The sequence below is a fragment of the Euleptes europaea genome, chromosome 18 (genome assembly GCF_029931775.1).
Source record: "Euleptes europaea isolate rEulEur1 chromosome 18, rEulEur1.hap1, whole genome shotgun sequence".
NCBI lineage: Eukaryota > Metazoa > Chordata > Lepidosauria > Squamata > Sphaerodactylidae > Euleptes > Euleptes europaea.
Window position 1 is genome coordinate 34,748,957 of NC_079329.1, and position 18,961 is coordinate 34,767,917.

General features: G+C 50.1%; 1 protein-coding gene and 1 non-coding gene across 2 annotated transcripts in view; one reads left to right on the forward strand and one right to left on the reverse strand.

Annotated features, from left to right (window-relative positions):
- STAC2 (SH3 and cysteine rich domain 2) overlaps nucleotides 1–17,355 on the reverse strand; it is a 57,010-nt gene extending 39,655 nt beyond the window's left edge. The window contains exon 1 of the mRNA XM_056864687.1: nucleotides 17,263–17,355. Within this exon, the coding sequence (XP_056720665.1) occupies nucleotides 17,263–17,355 (93 nt within the window). The remainder of the gene's footprint in view (nucleotides 1–17,262) is intronic.
- TRNAG-GCC (transfer RNA glycine (anticodon GCC)) lies at nucleotides 1,366–1,437 on the forward strand. Its single transcript has one exon. It is a non-coding gene; the product is annotated as a tRNA-Gly (tRNA).
- Nucleotides 17,356–18,961: the final 1,606 nt, after the last annotated feature.

Consider the following 18,961-nt stretch of genomic DNA (forward strand, 5'->3'; position numbering starts at 1 on the left):
CCCCAATTGGTGTCCAGAATCCTGTAGAAGATCAAAGAACCTGGAAAGGAGGGGATGCCCACCTTTGTGTGTAGATATAAGATCCCAGGATCAGCCCCCGCAAAGAGACCACAGGTAGCACAGTTGAGAAAGAGCTTTTTACGATCTCAGAGTGCTGCCTCGAGTTTGATGAGGCAGGCAGAGGGAACCAAGAGTCCGGCTGTCTCAGCATAAAGCAGCTCCTACTGCTGAAAGTTGAAGGAGAAAGTGCCAAAGCAGGACTACAGCTGATCATCAAGAAGACAAAAGTAATGACTACAGGAGAATTACTCAACTTTAAGGTTGACAATAAGGAAATTGAAATTGTTCAAGACTTTCTATTCCTTGGCTTCATCATCAACCAAAAGGGAGATTGCAGCCAAGAAATCAAAAGGAGATTGAGACGGGGAAGAGCAGCCATGGAGGAGCTAGAAAAAATTCTGAAGTGTATGGATGTGTCACTGGCCACCAAGATCAAGTTAATTCATGCCATCGTATTCCCTATTACTATGTATGGGGGTGAAAGCTGGACAATGAAGAGAGCTGATAGGAAGAAAGAAGATTCCTTCGAAATGTGGTGTTGGAAGAGAGTGTTACGGATAGCATAGACTGCCAAAAAAACAAAACAGTGGATTCTAGATCAAATCAAGCCGGAACTGACCTTAGAAGCTAAAATGACTAAACAGAGGCTTTCATACTTTGGTCACATTATGAGAAGAGTCACTGGAAAAGACAATCATGCTAGGAAAAGTTGAAGGCAGCAGGAAAAGAGGAAGACCCAACAAGAGATGGATTGACTCTATAAAGGGAGCCACGGCCCTCCATTTGCAAGACCCGAGCAAGGCTGTTAAAGATAGAATGTTATGAAGGACATTGAGTCGGAAGCAACTTGACAGCACTTAACACACACACATTTTTTTTTGCAATGCACATTCCTAAAATTGGATTGTAGTGGCTGAGATAGTCCCAGAGGCAGCTTTTGGCCCACCAAGAGCAACTGATGGTGTCACTCCACCCACTAGGCTGTGTAGCCACTGTATTTTACCACCTCCTTCCATCCAAATGGATATAACAAGTAGCCCTGCATGCGGTTCCTTCCTCTGCTCTCCTAATCTCATTAGGACAGAGGTAGGGGACACAAAGTTGAGGGGCCACGGATCAGTGGTCAAGCTTCTGCTTTGCAGAGGTCCCAGTTTCAATCCCGGCATCTCCACTTGAAAGTGTCCCATAGTAGGTGAAGTGAAAGACCTCCACCGGAAACTCTGGAGAACTGCTACCAGTCAGAATAGACAAGACTGATCACGGTAGACCAAGAGTAGTTAAGCACAAGGGAACTTCATTTATGGAGGGGCTGTGGCTCAGTGGTAGAGCATCTGCTTGCCATGCAGAAGGTCCCAAGTTCAATCCCTGGCATCTCCAATTACAGATCAGGTGGTAAGTGATGTGAAAGACCTCCAGCCTGCTGCCAGTCTGAGTAGACAATATTGATTTTGATGGCCCAACAGTCTGAGTAAGAATAAGGCAGCGTCATATGGGCGTACATGTGAGTGAGGGCTAGGTAGCTAGTTGGTCTATTCAGTTTCCCCTGGCCATGTAAATTCTACGGTTCTCCTTCCCAGAGACAGAACATCCTTAGCAGCAGGGTTAGGCTTAGGACTCATGCCTCACTGGAAGGCATAATGGAAGCTCACTAGATCTCTCTCAATGCCCCTCTTCCAGGAACAGCAGACGCAATAAGTCACAAGGGCATCTTTGTGGCCTCCACAAACAATGAGGATTAGAAACTTCAGTACATTTCTCATCCACATGGTTTGTGGAGGAGACCACAGAGATTTTCCATTCCTCTATTCCCCCCCAACCCATCCCTTTCTAAGACATTGGGAGAAAATATGAAAGCAGAACTACACAGACAAACAAGCAATCGGATGCAATATAGTTAATGGCTTGATTCATTCTGACTGCAGAAATAGATGCACAGAATCAAACGAGTTTTCAGCTAAACATTAGGAAGAATTTCTGGAGGGTGGAACAGGCTTCCTTGGCTGCTGGTGGCCTTCTCTGAAGGCTAGATGATAGGGTTGCCTGCTCTGGGCTGGGAAATATCTGGAGATTTTGGGGGTGGAGCCTGAGGAGGGCGGGGTTTGAAGAGGGGAGGGACTTCAATGCCATAGAGTCCAATTGCCAAAGCGGCCATTTTCTCCAAGGGAACTCATCTCTATCGGCTGGAGATCAGCTGTAATAGCAGGAGATCTCCAGCTAGTACCTGGAGGTTGGCAACCCTAGTGGCAGGCCTCTCCTTGCTTAAGAGAACCCCAGCTGCCCTGATGAGAGCAGAAACTGCCCTCCCCTTGCTCAAGGTGGGTGTACATCTAGCTGTATTAAAATTATGGGGGGGAAGCAGAACAGCTAGAACAAATTCATTCATGAAGGTTGCTAGATAGTGCCTCCGTTGAAATGTTGTAGGCATTGAGTGCCTCAAACAAACTGCTGAATGTAATCGCTCTGAAAGAACGAAGGAACGTTGAGCGCCCACTGATCAATTTCATCCGCGCACACTATTACATGTGACTGACGAAGACGCTTGAAAGGAGTTAGCAACCGGACTTCCATTTTGCATTTACACAAGTAAATATGTTTTCTGTGACTGACATGTTCTTTTTGGCACTTCTATTATGTTGTTGCTGCTTTGTATTAACTTCCTCAATAACGGCTTTGGGGTAATGGTTGTAGTGCTATTGGTCATTGTTTATCTATGACAGCATCTGCTTGGGTCCATTCATTTTGTAATATAGTATATTGCTACACTGTTGAATATAGTGTTGTTGTTACATTACCATTTGTTTGGCCACCATGCTGCTTGTATATTCTTATTGCTCAGCCAATATAGCACGAAATCTATGTTCTTATAACCACCTGAAGATTGGCAACCCTACTAAATGGCCATCTGACAGCAATGCGGATTCTATGAATTTAGGCAGATCATGAGAGAGATGGCAGGAAGGGATTACCAGTAGCCAGTGGTTGGTTGAGGGCCTTTCTTACATGCCCAGGGCAATGTTGATTGCCACTTTAGGGTCAGGAAGGAATTTTCCTCCTGGCTTCCTGTGGGCATAGAGAAGAGGTCACTGGGGGAGGGAAAGGTAGTTGTGAATTTCCTGTGTTATGAATGGGGTTGGACTAGATGACCCTTGAGGTCCCTTCCAGCTCTGTGTTTCTATGTACCATGGCTGAGGAGAGGTTCACGGACAGGTCATCCATTTCCTAACACTTTGTCCATACTGGCTCTTAGGGCGTTCACCGTGTTCTGAGCTCTGTCTTTTCAAACTCTTCTGACAGAGCTCATATTAAGCCAGGGCTCCTCAGAACCACCCGTTGGAACCTTTTTGAGCCCAAAAATTCCACCCAGCAATACATAAAGTAATTTTTTTTTCACTTTACCATAGCAGCCAAATGGATATAACATTTGCTCTGCTGCAGAAAGGCCTTGGGTTCAATTCCTGATATTTCCTGTTAAAGAGTCTGGGGGTAACCTTGCAAAGAGAGACTTCTCCATGACATCATAAGAGCAACCACTCCCAGATGGAATAGGCGAAACTTGGCTGGATGGACCAGTGGTCTGCAGCAGCATCCATACCTCTGAGCATAAGGAAAGTACACGTCGGTCATTGCTGAACAGCCAAATTAGAAAGTCTGGGTTTTCAAGTGTTTCCTAGGCAGACTGAAGCTTTTCAGACAACAGCCAATGCTTTTGGGTTTTAAATGCTGTCACTTTGAAATCTACGGCTGGCCTTGAGAACACGAAGAAGAAGGGGGAAGAACCCAAACAGTATGCATCAGCAGAAAGCGCTTGTTCCTGAACTGTCTGATTCTTTGTCTTGCTCAAGGGGCTGGGATAAAGGCCACAAAGATATTTCCCCCCCCCCTTACGCATCAGAGACACGTAAGACCTTGATGTACGATGCCTTTGTCTGCCAAGACACCTTGGCCTTAAATCTGATCCAGGGAGATGGCAGATCGGAGGATTTGGCTGTTTCTCTGCCCCCTGCCCTCCACACAAAAAAGAAGCATCTTTTTAAAAAGGAACCAGGGGAAGCCTTGAAAACTTTTAGCCAGACACCTTGGCTTGAGAACACGCTTAGGTCCAGGCTGCCTGAGCTGCTATCTCCTTAAAGAGAAAGAACCACGGGAATCAGTTCCATCTCCCTACCCGGGCTCCAGAGTTCCTCTGGCACTTCGTGCCAGCTTCCTTCTCCACTCCCCATGGCCCACTCAGCCCTCCTTTCCTGCAAAGCTCCCTTAGAAGGAGCTTCAAGGGGAACCCAGGCCAGACTGCCGAAATGAAAGGTCTTAAAAGGGGAAAATATGATTGAGACAGGCGGACAGGAAGGGAAGAGGAAGGCATCTAACAGAGGAAGGCAGAATCTAACAGACACACTTCTGAGGCAGGCAGGCCCTTCTTATACTCTCCCCTCGCCCCTGTTGGCCAGAGATGCTGACTGGCTTCTGGTGCATTTTCCTACTAAAATGTGGTCTTTGTTTGGTCCCTATTTTGCCTTTTGGGGAGATGTAGGAGATTACACGTGTACTAGAGTTCCTCAGGTCTCAGCCCTTAACCCAGGAAGGTAACAGTGCAGTCTAGCTACACCCTTCTAAGCCCATTAACTTCAAGGGACTTAGATGGAGTAATGCTGCTTTGGACCGCGCTGTAAATCTTTGTGTGTGCGTGTGCACGTGTGTGTGTGTGAGAGACACACATCTCAGCTCTGTTGCATAATACATGAACCCAAAATGCCAGTGTGCTGCTTGCGTTCCATCCCCGTCATAACCGTCTATCTAGACAGAACATGCTGCTGAATGTTTGTAGCTATTCCATAATAAGTACAACTAGATCTCTTGGGAGATTGAGCGTTCTGTTAGCACTGTTTCACTTAAGACAAAAAATAACAGAGAGAGACAAAAAGCAAGTCAGAATTTGAAAGGCAACAACATTTAAGCAAACCAACGCAGATGGTCACTTACCAAAGGCATCGTGCCTCTAAAACCAGTGTAAAAATGTAAAGGTATTCCTCTGTGTAGTCACCGGGTCACTACTGACCCATGGAGTGACGTCACATCACGACATTTACATAAGAACGTAAGAACATAAGAAAAGCCATGCTGGATCAGACCAAGGCCCATCAGGTCCAGCAGTCTGCTCACACAGTGGCCAACCAGGTGCCTCTAGGAAGCCAGCAAACAAGACGACTGCAGAAACATTGTCCTGCCTGTTTTCCACAGGCCTGCTCCTCTGATCCTGGAGAGAATAGGTATGCATCATGACTAGTATCCATTTTGACTAGTGGCCATGAATAGCCCTTTCCTCCATGAACATGTCCACTCCCCTCTTAAAGCCTTCCAAGTTGGCAGCCATCATCACATCCTGGGGCAGGGAGTTCCACAATATATGTGTTGTGTGAAGAAATACTTCCTTTTATTGGTTTTAAATCTCTCACCCTCCAGCTTCAGCAGATGACCCCACATTCTAGTATAATGAGAGAGGGAGAAAAGCTTCACTTTCTCCATACCATGCATAATTTTACTAGGCAAACTACATTTATAGGGTGGTTTGCCATTGCCTTCCCCAGTCGTCTACACTTTACCTCCAGCAAGCTGGGTACCAAGACCAAGCAAATGAAGGCAGCCCCCCCAGAATGCCTCCCCAAACAGACTTGTGCAGCATTTTCCTTTCTTTCAGACACCTGGTATAAACTCTCACATATATGAAAGCCTCTGGCGGGTTTAATTTTGGGTGGCTTTCGCATTGGAGTCCTTTTTGTTTTGAATTTGTCATATTTTAATTAAAGGCTCGGTTTTTGGAATGGATTAATTTTTGCAAACCATCTTGGACACTAATACATCAGGCAGAGAAGCGCTTTCAAAGACATTTTAAATGGGGGTGGGGGTGGAGGGTTTCCAGCTCCAGGTTGGGAAATTCCTGGAAATTTGGGGGCAGAGGCTGGTGATGGGAAGGACTTCAGTAGGGTTTAAGTTCACCCTTCAAAGCAGCCATTTCCTCCAGGGGAACTGAGCACCACTGAGACAAGAGAGAAGCAGATATTGGGAGCTGGGGTTCCCAACCTCCAGGTGGTGGCTGGAGATCTCCCGCTATTATAGCTGATCTCCAAGTGATAGAAATCAGTTTCCCAGGAAAAATGGCCGCTTTGGCAATTGCACTGAAGTCTTTGTCCTCCTCAGACTCCACCCCCAAAATCTCCAGGTATTTCCCAACTCAGAGCTGGCAACTGTAATGGGTGCACAAGCCGGCAAGACGTTGTGCTGCAGAAGCCCCCGTTGAATGAACGCGAGCATGCACAGGCACCGTAGTGTACTTGCACTATAAAAACATGGCTGGATATATATATATATATACATACACAAACAACCGTAACGCTCACTGAACAGCAACGTTAGCTGAGAAGTCCATTAAAATGGCTGTTTGCACATCTCCTCTTTCATTCAACAGGGAGACCTTCCCAGGAAATTGCACCTGAGTTTTTCATCTCAGGCACTAACCAATCCTGAGCCCAGCCCATCATAATAATTAAGTGCCATAAAGTCACAACTGACTTATGGTGACCCCTCATGGGGTTTTCAAGGCCAGAGATGAACAAAAGCGGTGTGTCGTTGCTTGCCTCTGCGTAGCAACCCCAGACATCCTTGGTGGTCTCCCAGCCAAGGACCAACTAGAGCCAAACCTGCTTAGCTTCCAAGCTCTGACTTAGCTCAGGCTTAGTGTGGGCTGTTCAGGCTGCTGGGAAAGTACAAAACAGAGTGCCTCTGAACATATGCAAGTTACCTTTCAGACTTGAAGCCTCATCCATGCCTTTCACTTTCTCTTCCCGTTCGATCAACATTTGGGGCATCCCAGGCTGGAGGAGTAGGATGTGGACTTGGTTTGTTCCAGAGTTGGAAGGGGCAGGAATAGTTCACAGGCCCAGAAAGCCAAGGCACATGAGCAGATTGCCTCAACCCCCAGTTTCCTCTCTATATGCGCCTCTTTTTACTTTTTGTTGTGTGTGGGGGGGTTACTCAGGCTTTAAAAGGGTCATGAGAATGGGCTGCAGCATCCAGTACAACATCTCACATTTTTTTCCAGCCGGTACTTTCAGCCTTGCTTCTGCTTGTATCAAAATAACACTGTGAAAAGCGGGATCCTGTGACTACCAGACCAGAGCGGTGTAGTGGTTAAGAGTGGTAGACTGTGAGCTCCAGGCCTGGGAGTGCAGCTGGCCTCCAAGGTTGTGTAGCTCAGAAGGTTGTTACGTCTGCCCGCTCTCTGTTTGCGTGATAACTGTAATCTACCATGAGAACCAGGCTTGGCCTGGGATCCAACTGTGCCTTTGGTTTTCTGTATATGTTCCAACATGCTCTCCCCCCCCATTAGAGTCCTTGTACCTTTCCCTGTAAGTTTCTGCTACTTGTCAGGAACCGTCCTGATGCCTGGCTCTTGACATCAGTCCGTCCTGATGCCTGGCTCTTGACATCAGTCCGTCCTGATGCCTGGCTCTTGACATCAGTCCGTCCTGATGCCTGGCTCTTGACATCAGTCCGTCCTGATGCCTGGCTCTTGACATCAGTCCGTCCTGATGCCTGGCTCTTGACATCAGTCAGGCCCGTTGCTGGATCTCTGGCTCTTGACATCAGTCAGGCCTGTTGTGCACATTGCAAGTGTTCCCCTCGCTGCCGCCCCCTGATCTGTCCTTGATTCTCATGCGAGCAACTCCGGTGTTATGGCTCGCTCACTCCCTTCCTCCTAGTTGGTGTTATCTCCCTGTTCCCAGGCCAGCCTGGTACTGCACCTAGGATTGCGTTATGCTTATAGTTTAGGCTTGTAGAATGAACTGCTATTAGCAGCTTTGAACCTGTAGATTGCTTATGCTGTACCTGCGGATCCTGAATAAACGTTTACCTGCTTTAGACCTGCCTGTCTGAGCGAGTGACTTTTTTGGGATTGCCGAGGCAAGCTGGAGAATCTCACGCTCACCTCCTGCTTCCTAAATAAACCAGCTTCTTAGAATACTCTGTCTGGACGTTTGGTGATTGGGAATCCACAGGTGAACTCAGACCTTACATAGACTCTGATTTAGAGAACCGGATTTGTTTCCCCACTCCTACACACGAAGCCAGCTGGGTGACCTTGGGCAAGTTACAGTTCTGTTAAGAGCTCTCTCAGCCCCACCTACCACACAGGGTGTCTGTGGTGGGGAGGGGAAGGGAAGGTGATTGTAAGCCGGCTTGAGTCTCCCTTAAGTTGTAGAGAAAGTCAGCATATAAAAACCAACTCTTCTTCACACACTTAAACTCAGAATCTTCTGGGGGCTTCTGACAATCTCAGGAGCAAAGGGAAAGAACATTTTTTCCCCCAGATAAAAAATACCGTACCCTGAATACTATAAATACATGATGTACCCTGTGCCAACAAATAACTGTTCATTTATCAGGCCCCCCTCCCCACAAAAACTGTGTATGGCTTGGCTTCTAGCAATAATGTATGAACATTATTCTTCAGCTCAGGCAGACAGGCCATCCAGCTTTGAAACAGGTCCCTCTAACTGTCCCTTTCATATCAGTTTGATGTGCAGCAAATACCAAGGGATGATATTCACCTCTGTGCCATTAAAAGATTCAGCAGCCAAGTTCCACACCTTAAGCCTCTGTTAAAAGGACAGGACGTTTTTCTGCTGGTCAGCTGGCAACCCAAAAGGCAGATCATCTCTGTGAGCATCCCTCCCTTGAGGAAGTGTAGCAGGAACTTGTTCAACCACATAGGCTGGAAATGTGGTTTGAAAACCCCACAGGATGCAGCTATATGTGAGACCGAGGGTGGTATAGTGGTTAGAGTGTCAGTCTGGGATCTGGGAGACCCGGGTTCGAATCCCTGCTCTGCCATGGAAGCTTGCAGGATGACCTTGGGACAGTCACACACTTTGAGCTTTACCTACCACACAGGGTCGTTGTGAAGATAAAATAGAGGAGGAACAGAACGATGTAAGCTGTTTTGGGTACCCACTGGGGAGAAAGATGGAGTATCAATACCCACCCTGAGCCTGGCCTTGGCTGGGGAGGGAGGGCTAGAAATTTAAATAAATAAATAATAAATAAAGTAATTAATAAAATATAAGGAAAAGAGCCCAGGAGGACACTATGGTCATATAAAAATGCCCTAATTTATGGGTAATGGCCATTAGGAAAAATGAGTCCTATACTGTTACAATTTGTACTGCTCCAGTTCCAGCCAAGAACCAAAAAAGAGAACTCACGAGCTCACAATGCAAATGGAGCACCCACAAAGGATCTTGCGCTCTGCGACCCAGCAAGTTGCAAACTTCTCTCTACAGTTTCCCTGCCAAGGACTGCCTGGAAGAGTTCTGGGAGGGTGCCATGAATAACCATTAAAATGCAATTAGCGGGATCCGGACTCATAGGGTTGCTGTAAGGGCAATGGCCTGTAAAACAGATGGCAAATTAAAGGGCTGGAGAAATGCTGTGCTGGATTATTTGGGAGGTGGGGGGAACAACTGCGCAAAAGAGCCTTTTGAAGTCACTTTGGTCTTCAAAGAAGAACCCAAATGCAGGCAAGGAATACCAGGGTTGCTGTGCAGAGGAAGGCACTGGCAAACCACCTGTTACCGTCTCTTGCCATGAAAACCCCAAAAAGGGGTCGCCATAAGTCGGCTGCAACTTGAAGGCACTTTACACACGTATTCATAGAATCATAGAGTTGGAATGGACCACCAGGGTCATCTAGTCCAACCCCCTGCACAACGCAGGGAATTCACAACTACCTCCCCCCACACCCCCAGCGACCCCCACTCCATGCCCAGAAGATGGCCAAGATGCCCTCCCTCTCATCATCTGCCTAAGGTCATAGAATCAGCATTGCTGACAGATGGCCATCTAACCTCTTCTTAAAAACCTCCAGGGAAGGAGAGCTTACCACCTTCGAGGAAGCCTGTTCCCCTGAGGACCGCTCTAACTGTTAGAAAATTCTTCCCCACTCTTCCACATGAATCCTGCTGGTTGACCTTGGGCCAGTCGCAGTTCTCTCAGAACTCTCCAAGCCCATATGGAGGCAGGCAATGGCAAACCACCTCCAAACGTCTCTTGCCTTGAAAGCCGTACAGGGTTGCCATAAGCTGCGACTTGACGGCACTTTCCACCATCACAACTCTGCATAGGAATGCACAGTTAGACTCTGGATTTGGGTTTTATTCCCCCCTCCTTCCCTTTCGATGGTACCATGCACTTAGAATGCAAGACACAGAAGGAACAAGGTTGTCTCCGCTTATCCCAACATCTCTACAGAGAAACACACAAGGCATAATTTTGTCCTATGCATATTTACTCAGAAGCAAGCCCCACTGTTCTCAACAGGGCTTGCTCACTACAGCCTGCATCTCTCCTCCCTGCACCCCCTGCTCCTGATCTGGAAGCGCCAAGGCAGCATGAAAGAATCCGGAGACACCGAGTTCAGCTCGGGCGGTGTGCAGCAGGGAGACAACTTGGGCTGGCTTGGCACGTTGCTGACGTCCAGCCAGCAGTCCCGGTTCTGATACTTTTAAGCCAGACAGGGAGTACACCCGTCAGATACATATATTGTTGAATATGCCATGTTCAATCTTTATGTTTTTAAGTGTATGCTTTCAACATTGTGGGGCAGACTCCTAACACTTGTTCTTCACTCAATGACAGCAGGAAGAAGCGGCTACTTGCTCGTGTGAAGGAGCCACCGCAGATTAGCATATTCAACCCCTGGCATCTCCAGTTAAAGGGACTAGGCAGGTAGGTGATGTGCAAGACCTCCGTCTGAGACCCTGGAGAGCCGCTGCCGGTCTGAGTAGACAATACTGACTTTGATGGACCACGGGTCTGATTCAGTATAAGGCAGCTTCCTGTGTTAGTCGCCACACTTTCATCTCATCCTGTGTCAACTCCAAACTCCACACATTCCCAGAGAAGACAGTTCAAACATTCAGCCGAGAGTCATCGAGTGTTTGATGGTGTATACTGCACGTGGGAACAAGTTCTGAGGAGTAACCAAAAAACAAACAAACAACCCCCCCTACTGTATGGCAGGACTTGGACAACACTTTATATGGTTCTTGTAGGTTATCCGGGCTGTGTAACCGTGGTCTTGGATAACCTACAAGAACCAATGAACTCTGACCGTGAAAGCCTTCGACAATAACACTTTATATGGATTATTTAGACAGAAGGATGACATTTTAAAAAGTTAGGCTCGGATCAAGGATACTTGAGTCAAGACGAATGACTGTGGCTTTGGGTGAATCAGCCTCTCTCCCCCTCACGATGTCAGGGCCAATTCATACATTCATTATATTCAAGTGCTCGAGCTTTTTCTGGACCGAAACACTTAACTTCAAGTGGAAGGGTTCGATGTCGGAATGCTTTCTTACACTTACATACACCCGCAAAACACAACTACGTGTCGGGGAGAAGGTTAGGCTGAACCCTTTTCCCCGATATACCAGTTTCATATAGGAAGGGAGGTTTGTTTTTCTTCCTCTACGGGCACATTTGGCACCCTAAAGCTATTATTTAGTTTATTATTTGTGCATGTAAAGTGCTGTCAAGTTGCAGTTGACTTCTGCCAACCCGAGCAAGAGGCTTTCAAGGCAAGTGAGAAGCAGAGGTGGTTTGCTAGTGCCTTCCTCTGCAGATAGATCACAATGGGTTAGCCTGTCACTAGCAGTAGAAAAGAGTAGTAGAAGAAGCAGCGTTGGTTTTTATATTCCCACTTTCTCTACCACTTAAGGAAGACTCAAACCGGCTTACAATCACCTTCCCTTCCCGTCCCCACAACAGACACCCTGTGAGGTAGGTGGGGCTGAGAGAGCTCTTAACAGAATTGTGACTAGCCCAAGGTCACCCAGCTGGCTTTGTGTGTAGGAGTGGGGGAACCAACATGGTTTACCAAATTAGCATCCGCCGCCCAGAGTCCACTGCTCCAAACCACCGCTCTTAACCACTACACCACGCTGGTATGAGTCTAGTAGCACCTTAAAGACCAGAAATTTTGTTAGTCTTTAAGGTGCTACTGGACTCCTACTCTTTTCCTCTGCAGCGTCTTCCTTGGAGATCTCCCTTCCAAGTATTGGTGCTGCTTAGCTTCCAAGATCTGACGAGATCAGGCTATACCATGCTGCCCCCTCCCCACAGTGTATTATTTAGACTGTTTTTCTCCCCAATAGGAAAACCACAGTGGCTTACAACAACTTTTCCCTCTCCTACAGTTTATCCTCACACCAACCCTGTGAGGAAGGTTAGGGCAAGAGAAAATGACTGGCCCAAGGTCACCCAATGAACTTCCTTGGAACAGCAGGGATTCGAACCCAGGTCTCCCTGATCCTCATCTGACACTCTAGCCGCTATACCAGGGGTGGGGAACGTTTAAGGCCCGGGAGATCATTTGGTCTGGCCCTTCGGGGGTCCTGGCAGATCTCTAACTCAGAAGGATCTAAGACTGGCGATCTGCCCCCTCCCACAGACAGGAATCGCCTCTATTCAAGGCTGATGTGAGTTTGTTTTGCTGAGAAAAGGAACCTTTTTTCCCCCTTTCAGAAGAGTCCTTAGCTATGGAGCTGCTAGGACTGCTCAAGAAACTGTGTTAACCCTTTCCAACCCGGGCCGTGGAGAAACGTATTCCCTCTGTACTGCAAGAGGACTGGGGGCGGAAGTGATGACAATGGAGAGATTAAAGGGGGCAAGGCCAGAATGCGCACGTGTGTGTGTGTGTGTGGGGGGGATTTTTAGCCAGTGTGTCCTCATTTCATCCCTGCAGGCAGAGGTAGCAGGAGCCAGCTGTAGAATGGGGCCCCGACCATGCGGAGCAGGAGCAACTCCAGGGTGCGGCTGGATGGCTATGCCCGGCTGGTGCAACAGACCATCCTGTGCCACCAGGTGGGCAAGTGCGCCACTGGTTGGCTTGCCCACGTGGGGGGGGGTCATCTGGGGCAGCTGCCTGCTTGGGGCTTGGTTGGCTAATTTTTAAGTTGATAATTTTGTATGGTCTGCGAATGATGTTATAAATATCCAAATGGCCCTTGGCGAAAAAAATGTTCCCCACCCCTGCGCTATACCATGCCAGCTCCCACCAAAGGAATTATAAAGTACCCCTTCATTTTTCCAAGTCTCTAAAATGCGACCGTGACCTTCCTCCCAGACTTTGCACCAGCGATGGCTCTGAGCCAAAATAAAAGGTTTGCAAATTAAAAAATGAATGACAAGTGATTAATATTGCAAAGGGGGAGCAGCTACCCCCTGCCCAGACTTTGAAGCCATCTGGGAGTGTCCCACCCACACAAAGGATGTACAGACACTCCTTTCTGCCACCCCTTCATACACATCCCCATGCCGCATCCCTGAACATGGCTATGTGTTCTGAAGTAGTAGCATGTGACAAAGATACACACCTGCTGTGTCAATTGCAAGGCGAACTTGGCAGAGGTTGAAACTGCAGCCTGGTGTCTCCCGGGATTTTAAATCTCACTCAGAAAATTAGATGAATTAACCATCAACGTCACGGGTTTGAAATCGGCACAGAAGCTGACGTCAAAGCAGCCCGAAAATCTACACCGTATATTCACACCAACACACTCCTCTTCTTGACTCATGCGCTCACTATTATCAAACTCAGGTGGTGGGAAGTGTCCCATTGTCAAGGCATTTTTTTTAAAAAAAAAAAGCTGGCCTGCCTAGCCCAAAATTTGCACCAACCACAAAGAAGTCAGGCACTTCCCTTGTGCCAGCATCCTTGGAACAATCAGCCCAAATCCCATAATCTGGTGAGAAATCGGTCATGTTAGCGTGGTGTGGTGGTTAAGAGCCGTGGTTTGGAGCGGTGGACTCTGATCTGGAGAACCGGGTTTGATTCCCCACTCCTCCACAAGAGCGGTGGATGCTAATCTGGTGAACTGGGTTGGTTTCCCCACTCCTACACATGAAGCCAGCTGGGTGACCTTGGGCGAGTCACACACTCTCTGCCCCACCTACCTCCCAGGGTGTCTGTTGTGGGGAGGGGAAGGGAAGGTGATTGTAATCCAGTTTGATTCTTCCTTAAGTGGTAGAGAAAGTGGGAATATAAAAACAAACTCTTCTTCTTCATCGAGGAGGTATGATTTTCTCTCTCATCTGACTTTTGGCAGGGACAAAGGGTTCTGTTTGAAACCCCAGTCTGCAAGACCTAGCCCCCTGAACCTGTTTTTAATGGTCAGAGAACAGGCCAGGGAAAAAAAACAATTAGAAACAGACTGAACATGTGCAGAGTACATTTTCATGCTAACCACAAAGAGGAGGGAGAAGAGAACTGGGCTGCTCAGACCAACCTCTAGCCTTGGAAACTTCAACAGGATGTTTGTAATCCTAAAATGTCCTAAAGCTGAAAGGGTTCCAGCTCTGGAAAGATCACAATCACCATTTATAGCAGATGCGCTATCGATGGCGATTAGCTATTGTCCAATAGTAGAGCCTCCCTGTGAAGAGGCAGTCTACCTCCAAATACCTGGGAACAAGCAATAAGGAAAGACCCTGTCCCTCACTTTAATGTCCTGCTTATGAACCAGCCAGAGGCATCTGTCGAGCCTACATGCACGCCCGACTGATCCAACAGGGCAATTCTTAGGTTCCTTAAACAAAACCAAAAAACCCGACATTGAGCAGACTCACCCCTTTTCTTTCCCCCACTTCCCCGCCCCAGATCTGATCCCAGGGTGCTCTGGGCTGGCCAGGGGGGGGGGCCTGCTGAAGAACACAGCCATTAGAACAGCCAAGCCCGCAATTAAAGTGTGTGCTAATAAGTCACTGCTCTGCAGCGAGACAGGCGCGCATGCAGCCCCGCCAGCCTCAACTAGTAACCTTTTGCAGCTCCCCCCACCCTCACACACATGGTCAGAAGTCCCTGCATCTCTCCCCACCCTGGATTTTTTTCAAGCACGGGATGCTCAGAAGGTCCTGGCCAGGTTTGCAGGGCCAGATGCCTGCTGCGAGATTTTGTTTTTGTTGTGCTTGTACCCGTTTGCCTTCTAAGTGACTGGGTGGGGGGGGGGAAGCTATGCCTCCCTGCAACCTATTTATAATTCTGAGGACAACTGGAAAGGCCGAGGATGGGGAAGAGCCCACCGTGTGCAGAGGCTGCAGTTTCGACAGACCTCCATTTCCTTTCGCGAGTGGCTCTCCAGGATCTACAAGCACTGAGACGGTCAGGATGATCTATGGACCGTTCGTATAAACACATCATCCTTTCTTACCTAAAGGGTAAGCGTGCGCACACGGAAGCCAGAGGCACAGGACAGGGAGGGACCCAATCCGTCGGCTGAGTTCAACAGCCTGGATCCGAAAGCTTGGCTCCTCTCCCGTGCCCTCGCTGGCCCAGAGGATCTGCCCCCTGCCTGGCCCCGATCCTCACCCCCCCCATCTCCAGTGCCGTATGCAGAGAGCAGGAGCCCCAGAGAGAAGAGCATAATTAAATTGTGGAACTCCCTGCCCCAGGATGTGGTGATGGCTGCCAACTTGGAAGGCTTGAAGAGGGGAGTGAACATGTCCATGGAGGAGAGGAGTATTCATGGCTACTAGTCAAAATGGATACTAGTCAAGATACATACCTATTCTCTCGAGTATCAAAGGAGCAGGCCTATTATATGAGGTGCTTTGGAGCACAGGCAGGATGCTGCTGCTGCAGTTGTCTTTGTTTGGGGGCTTCCTAGAGGCACCTGGCTGGCCGCTGTGTGAACAGACTGCTGGACTTGATGGGCCTTGGTCTGATCCAGCAGGGCCTTTCTTATGTTCTTATGGTATGTAGGACCGGGCCACTCAGTTCGACCGCATGGGCTGCGGATGGGGGGGTGGAGCGCGCCCAAAAGGGGAAGGAAGGAGCTGTAGGTAGGGAAATGTGGTTGGCCGCTGGCCAGGGAGCCAGGCGCGCGGGGCCGGAGAGGAGAACAGGCGCAAGGCACGAGTCCGCCGGAGGACTGTTTGCAAACCGACGCAGCAGGGATGGGCGGAGTGGGAAACGTCGGGTTTACAACGCGGGTGGGTGGCGGGGGGGGGGAGAAGCCCGCCAGGGATCCCAGCCCGCTCCAGCAGCTCGGGGAGAGGAAAGAAAAGCAGTGGCTCAGCGGCAGAGCATCCGCTCGGCATGCAGAAGGTCCCAGGTTCAACCCCCGGCATCTCCAGTTAAGGGGACTAGGCAGGTCGGTGATGTGAAAGACCTCTACCTGAGACACTGGAGAGGGGCTGTGGCTCAGTGGTAGAGCATCCGCTCGGCATGCAGAAGGTCCCTGGTACAGCCCCCGGCATCTCCAGTTAAGGGGACTAGGCAGGTCGGTGATGTGAAAGACCCCTACCTGAGACCCTGGAGAGGGGCTGTGGCTCAGTGGTAGAGCATCCGCTCGGCATGCAGAAGGTCCCTGGTACAGCCCCCGGCATCTCCAGTTCAGGGGACTAGGCAGGTCGGTGATGTGAAAGACCCCTACCTGAGACCCTGGAGAGGGGCTGTGGCTCAGTGGTAGAGCATCTGCTCAGCATGCAGAAGGTCCCTGGTTCAGCCCCCGGCATCTCCAGTTAAAGGGACTAGGCAGGTCGGTGATGTGAAAGACCTCTACCTGAGGCTCTGGAGAGGGGCTGTGGCTCAGTGGTAGAGCATCTGCTTGGCATGCAGAAGCTCCCAGGTTCAGCCCCCGGCATCTCCAGTTAAAGGGACTAGGCAAGTAGGTGATGTGAAAGACCTGTACCTGAGACCCTGGAGAGCCATGGAGAGGGGCTATGGCTCAGTGGCAGAGCATCTGCTCAGCATGCAGAAGGTCCTCGGTTCAGCCCCCGGCATCTCCAGTTCAAGGGACTAGGCAGGTCGGTGATGTGAAAGACCTGTACCTGAGACCCTGGAGAGCCATGGAGGGGGGCCGTGGCTCAGCGGCAGAGCATCCGCTCGGCATGCAGAAGGTCCCCGGTTCAGCCCCCGGCACCTCCAGTTCAAGGGACCAGGTGATGCGAGGGACCAGGTGATGCGAAAGCCCCCTGCCTGAGACCCTGGAGAGCCGCTGCCGGCCTGAGCAGGCGATACTGACTTGGATGGACCAGGGCAGCTTCGCGGGTCGAAGCTGCAGCTAGAGGCGTCCGAGGACCCCCACCCCACCCCACCCCACGCGCGCGCGTCAATCTCCCACAGGGGCGACGGGGAGCGGGGCTGACCTTGGTCTCCTGCAGGCTGGGGCCGCTGCCCGGCGTCTGCTGCGCCTCGGGGCCGTGCTGCGGCTCGTTCTCCTTCTCGGTGATCTCCGTCATGGCGAGCCCGGGCGAGCTCCTCTCCTCTCCTCTCCTCTCCCCGGCTGGCCCGGGATCCGGCTGCGGGGGGCGCGCGATCGGTGGCCCCAGGAGCGGCGGAGTGGCCGCCCGCGCTCCCCGATGCGGCGCTGAGCCGCCGCTCCGGCCGCCCCTTTTACGCACCGCCCCAGCCGGCGAATGCGCTCGCCCCGCTCGCTGCGCCTTGGCCCCCGGCCTCTCCTTCGCAGGAGGGTACCCCCCCCCCGCTCTCCCGCCCCTCGGCGAGGGCTTCCTTGAGCTCGCCCTTCCCCAACTGGGGGAGATGCTGGGGAGGAACCGCCCCGGGGCTTCTCGCGGGAGATGCTGCTCGATCTGGGGGGAACTGAACGCGCGGTCGCTTGAGCCTCCTTTAATCCCTGCTTGAGCCGGGATCGAACGCACATTAGGCGCAACGCCTGCGTTGGATCCTGGATGAATCCTGGCCGAAACGGGGATTAAAGGAGGATAAAGCGACCGTGCGTTATCCTCCTTTAATAAGGAACCAACTTCAGCCTCCTAGGTTAGACTATGGGCGAAAAGGCCGGGTCGCTTTATCCTCCTTTAATCCCCGTTTCAGCCAGGATTCATCCAGGATCCAACGCAGGCGTTGCGCCTAATGTGCGTTCGATCCTGGCTAAAACGGATTAAAGGAGGATAAAGCGACCGGGCGTTTTCGCCCATAGTCTAACCTAGGAGGCTGAAGTTGGTTCCTTATTAAAGGAGGATAACGCACGGTCGCTTTAGCCTCCTTTAATCCCTGCTTTAGCCAGGATCGGACACACATTAGGCGCAACGCCTGCGTTGGATCCTGGATGAATCCTGGCTGAAACAGGGATTAAAGGAGGATAAAGCGACCGGGCGTTTTCGCCCATAGTCTAACCTAGGAGGCTGAAGTTGGTTCCTTATTAAAGGAGGATAACGCATGGTCACTTTATCCTCCTTTAATCCCTGTTTTAGCCAGGATCGAACGCACATTAGGCGCAACGCCTGCGTTGGATCCTGGATGAATCCTGGCCGAAACAGGGATTAAAGGAGGATAAAGGGACCGTGCGTTTTCGCCCATAGTCTAACCTAGGAGGCTGAAGTTGGTTCCTTATTAAAGGAGGATAACGCACGGTCGCTTTAGCCTCCTTTAAATCCCTGCTTTAGCCAGGATCGGACGCACATTAGGCGCAACGCCTGCGTTGGATCCTGGATGAATCCTGGCTGAAACAGGGATTAAAGGAGGATAAAGGGACCGTGCGTTTTTGCCCATAGTCTAACCTAGGAGGCTGAAGTTGGTTCCTTATTAAAGGAGGATAACGCACGGTCGCTTTAGCCTCCTTTAATCCCTGCTTTAGCCAGGATCGGATGCACATTAGGCGCAACGCCTGCGTTGGATCCTGGATGAATCCTGGCCGAAACAGGGATTAAAGGAGGATAAAGGGACCGTGCGTTTTCGCCCATAGTCTAACCTAGGAGGCTGAAGTTGGTTCCTTATTAAAGGAGGATAACGCACGGTCGCTTTAGCCTCCTTTAAATCCCTGCTTTAGCCAGGATCGGACGCACATTAGGCGCAACGCCTGCGTTGGATCCTGGATGAATCCTG